Source organism: Atta colombica, unplaced genomic scaffold (genome assembly GCF_001594045.1).
Source record: "Atta colombica isolate Treedump-2 unplaced genomic scaffold, Acol1.0 scaffold52, whole genome shotgun sequence".
Lineage (NCBI taxonomy): Eukaryota > Metazoa > Arthropoda > Insecta > Hymenoptera > Formicidae > Atta > Atta colombica.
Genome location: NW_017259542.1, coordinates 1,072,129 through 1,076,797, shown reverse-complemented (window position 1 = coordinate 1,076,797; position 4,669 = coordinate 1,072,129). Strand labels below are relative to the sequence as shown.

The window sequence follows — 4,669 nt, the reverse complement described above, 5'->3', positions numbered from 1 at the left end:
TATATATAAAAGCGAATAGATTTATAATGATTGCTTTTTAGTGCCCCTTTGAATGGTTCCATTATCCATGCGTGGGGATCACTGCACCACCAAAAGGGAAGTGGTATTGCCCTCAGTGTACGTCCTCGATGAAAAGACGTGGCGGACGAAAGAACTGATTAGAGAAAAAGAAGAAGCTAAGGAACCATGTTGATCACATTAAGAAAGCATCGCTGCTACTACCTCTTAGATACTGTCCGTCAAGTACCAACTTAGTTAGGAAGCTGTTTTTAGCTCTGATTTTATATAACTTTTTTAATGTGCTGTTTCGAATCCGCGTCATCATCTTGATCTTCGGTCTTCTCTTTTCGTAATTGACCGAGTATAAAAACGAAATGTTATTCTATTAAAATCTCGAACATCTAATGAGTATATTGAATTGAGAGCTTTTGTAAACATCTCAATGTGTTTCGCATACTGCCGTTACCTCCGAGCAATAAAAGGCAAGGTGAATACAAGATTAATCGGAAAATATAAGAATCATTATAATGTATTCTTTGATGAGTTTTAAATTGACTGCTTCTCCTCCTAAAAATTTAAGAGTTAGGTATTGACTCTTTAATGAAGAATTTTTCGACAATTAGGTTATAAGTATAAAGAAACTCCATTTTTTTTAAAAGTAATTTTAGATGAGTCTTTAGTTTAGTAGAAATTTAATTTTATGTAAAAGTTAAACCCTCAGTATTTAATATTGAAAATAATAAATTTACTTTTTTGAAGGAAAACTGAATGAATGAATTTTGAATTTGTTTGAGAATAGCAACTGTTTGGAAGCCACTTTATAAACGAACTACTAATTTCGAAAGGAGAATTGTAGCGAATTAATGTGTAAATAAAATATCTATGCAAGATGAATTGCCAAAACAAATGATTATATTTCTTTTCACATAATTAACCATTCTTTTTGTATCCATTAGCACCGTTCGAATTTATTTCAACTTTCAATGTTATAAAAATCACGAGATGTAATTCATAATATATGTTTCAAATTTTATTTCTTGCATAAAAATACTAATTCAAGATTTACACTTATGATTTATGAATTTTCCAGAAAATTCTCGTGTTTGTCGCTTCAAGTCACCGAATATTTACTGAGTAAATCACCGTAAACACAGCACACACCATACGCACGATTTATTATCGTGATCTCAGAAAACTTTATAGTTACGTATTATATTAATTTTGAAGACTATCCTAGTAATCTTCTCTTATATATACACAATTCTTTCTTAAAATATTTAATAAGCAGAAGAGAAATCATAACAAAATGAATATAATTACGGAAATAATAACAGATATTTCCATAACATATTTTATTTTTAATTCCATTTCATTATCGCAAACGACTTTGTACTATTAATAGATATTACATGTGATATATTATTCTTATATCGACGATTCGATTGTTAGATGAAAAATCTTTGTGGATATTAATTCTTGCGCCAATATTCTCGAAATTAATGGATATCCTGCCGAATCTTCATTGATATTTTAAAATGATTGCCTGATATTTACATAATCAGTTCTTATATTTAAGATCACTTAAATATATTTTTAAGATGTTATAAATCAATCACAGAGCTGTGTTAGCATCTTAAGACATTACTTAAGATGCTCTCTTTGAAATAAGAACCTATTATGAATATCGGCTTTTGTGCACCTACTATATTATAGATTATATTATTTTATATTTCTCATTCGAGATATCGAATTGTAAAATACAAATTCTCGCATGCGCAAATTTCGAACTCTAAGCTTTTACTTGATGCTCGCCATGTTCTTGGAACCATTTCATCCTTATTGTTTATCAAATGTTAAACAAGAATAAATAATACTCGCGAGCGTTATAAATACCGAATGGAATGCAAGTCTAAATAAATCCTAAAGGCACCGAGAGTTTAAAAGCAGAATTGTAACGAATTAATTGATATAAATAAAGCGAACTATGTAATAGAGATGAATGTCGTTACATATAAAATGATATATAATAAATTATATACTAATATAAACATTTTATGTCGATTAATCGCCATTTATCAGTCTACAATTCGAATCTATTTTGTCTTTAATGCCTTAATTTCTCTTTTTCCATTACAAAATCATTGGATGCAATTTAATGCATTCGCAATCCATTTCGCATGAAAATATAGTTCTTAGCGAAGATTCACTTACAACTGCTTGAAAAATTTTTCCTAGTATTCATTATTTGTGTCATCCTTGAAGACGGATAGTCTGAATAATCTCAAACCAGAGAAAAAATATTGGAACCACATAAAGATATTGCATAGCAGCAATAGTATTATTATAAATAACAAAATGTACATTGTACACATTTTGCATTCCATTTCGCTGTGTGCGTTTCGCTTCAAGTCACCGAATATTTACTGAGTAAATCACCGTAAACACAGCACATACCATACGCACGATTTATTATCGTGATCTTGGCAACTCGATTGTACAAATTTCGAAGAATTCCGAATTTTACGCATACTTCTCCATGTTAATACTTTCCCGAGATTGACGAACGATAAGAGCTGCTCGACGTTCAAAGTGATTTATATCCGTTTCTATTCGTATGTTTATATTTACATTCTCTAGAACATGAGATTTGAGAATTCTTGTACATACGTGTAGAAAGTGGCACGGCTGTTTTAAGCAATTTTATCCAAGTAAATTCCGAAAGTATCGCTTTTTTGAAAAAAATCTGATTGTTAACAAATAAAATGAACAGCACACAAAGATAAATGCTAGGTAAAGTCAATCGCATTTTTTTATAGCCGCTCTTTTTATGTTTTCAAACGCAATCTGAATCTATTTTATTTTTAATCCTTTTTTATCTCATTACGAAATTATTAGATACGGTCAATGAAACGCTCCGAACTTCATTTTATGCACGAAGATATGAATTTAAAATTAACTTACCAATCGCTTGAAAATTTTTTCGAGCCTTTTCGAATATTTCCTCTTCGAATATTTATCTCTTTGAATAAGAATTGGTATAAGCTTAAGCGTGTGATCACTTAAATCCGTAATCTGTACCAAAATCAATGATGCGTTAAAAAATTGAATACGAACAAGAAAATAATAACGATATTTAAAGTCTCTATTTCGTCATTTTTATCCATTTTGTTATTAGTTACTTGATTATTGCTTTAAATTATGAAATAATTCACAATTAACACTGTCAACAAAAGTATTACTTATAGATATTAATGAACGTTCGAAATTTTATTTTACGCATTAATTAAAATCTTAAGTCAAGATTTACTTACAATCAAAATTTTCCAATTTCTTCTTCGAATATTGTCAGATACTTATCTCTTGAAAAAGATTCTTACAATATTAATTGATATTTTTATAAAAATAAAAAGATTAATCATACAAAACACAAGTACGATAACGTATAGAAAAAATAGAAAGATAAAGAAAATCTGAGAGACGTCCATTTCATAATCAGTCAGTATTTATTATCTCAGTTATCGAGAAACTTAAATTAATGCCATAAGCATTAACAGTAGTCACCAAACGCGCAATTGATTGATTTATTATCGCGACTAGCAATTTTTTGAAAAACTTGGAGAATAAATATATTTGTCAATACTTCTCAAAATAATTTATTGTTTCACCGCGGATAAGAACTTTGCAACGAATGATCGTGTATCTGCTTTTGTGTTAGTATTTATATTTTTATTACACTCAGGACACATTTCTCTCTCTCTCTCTCTCTCTCTCTCTCTCTCTCTCTCTCTCTCTCTCTCTGTTTCTCCCTCTTTCTTTCAAACTTTGAAATTGATAAATAAAAATAGTGCTAGAATTTTTAAATAATTTCTAAAATTCATTTCGAAATTTTATAATTATAAAATTACAATAGTTTGATAATAAAAGTTAATATAAACAGATTAATAAATATAGAGCCGAGATAAATGCTTATTGTTGATTATTCAATTGTACGAAAGAATCTTAGAAAACAGACATGATACTTTTTGTGTCGATATTTTCCAGAAATTGCAAAATTTCCGATAAAAATTTTGGAACGTATGTGATTTTTTACGTTTTTATCTACATTATCTTGGAATACTAATATAAAATGCTGATTGTAACAATTATTTCTCGAGATCATTTCAAAATCTGAAAGAATACCTGTCGACTTTGAAAGTTTATAGAAATACTGGAAGATTAAATAAAAACCCTGAAAGGTAAGATCAGACCCGTTATAACATATAAGATATCTTTGTGCTAAAAAAATTTTGTATTAATACCTTTCTTTTAATATTTTCATTTATCTTTTAAATAGATACTTTTTTAAAATAATTTTTTAAATATTTTTAGGAAGAACATAATTTTTTTATTTTCATTTTTATTTTCTAGAGTAACTTTGTAACTTTTTCCTAGGATGGAAATATGAAAAATGAAAATCAAATTGAAAATGATATGATTGAAGTTAAAACACTTTTTCACTTTTTTTACATTTTCATTCTATAAAAAAAATACTACCTAATTGATATTCTGGTGCTAAAATGGCGTGATATGGCTATGTATGATATGGCTATGTACTGAAACATTTTAGTATCGGGAAATGAACAGCTATCTGATCCGATTTAATGATTTCAGATTTTGTAACACGGTTTCT

General features: G+C 28.5%; 2 protein-coding genes across 3 annotated transcripts in view; one reads left to right on the top strand and one right to left on the bottom strand.

Annotated features, from left to right (window-relative positions):
• The window catches only part of LOC108691783 (inhibitor of growth protein 3-like), a 3,841-nt gene extending 2,938 nt beyond the window's left edge, over window positions 1-903 (top strand). The window contains exon 6 of one of the 2 annotated variants that reach the window (XM_018199687.1): window positions 31-903. In XM_018199687.1, the coding sequence (XP_018055176.1) occupies window positions 31-52 (22 nt within the window). In that variant the 3' untranslated portion in view covers window positions 53-903. The remainder of the gene's footprint in view (window positions 1-30) is intronic. The other variant, XM_018199688.1, reaches the window with a different exon arrangement.
• The window catches only part of LOC108691784 (anaphase-promoting complex subunit CDC26-like), a 7,110-nt gene extending 4,080 nt beyond the window's left edge, over window positions 1-3,030 (bottom strand). Inside the window, exon 1 of the mRNA XM_018199690.1 lies at window positions 2,962-3,030. The gene's annotated coding sequence lies outside the window, so the exon portion shown is untranslated. The remainder of the gene's footprint in view (window positions 1-2,961) is intronic.
• Between the last annotated feature and the right edge of the window lie 1,639 nt (window positions 3,031-4,669).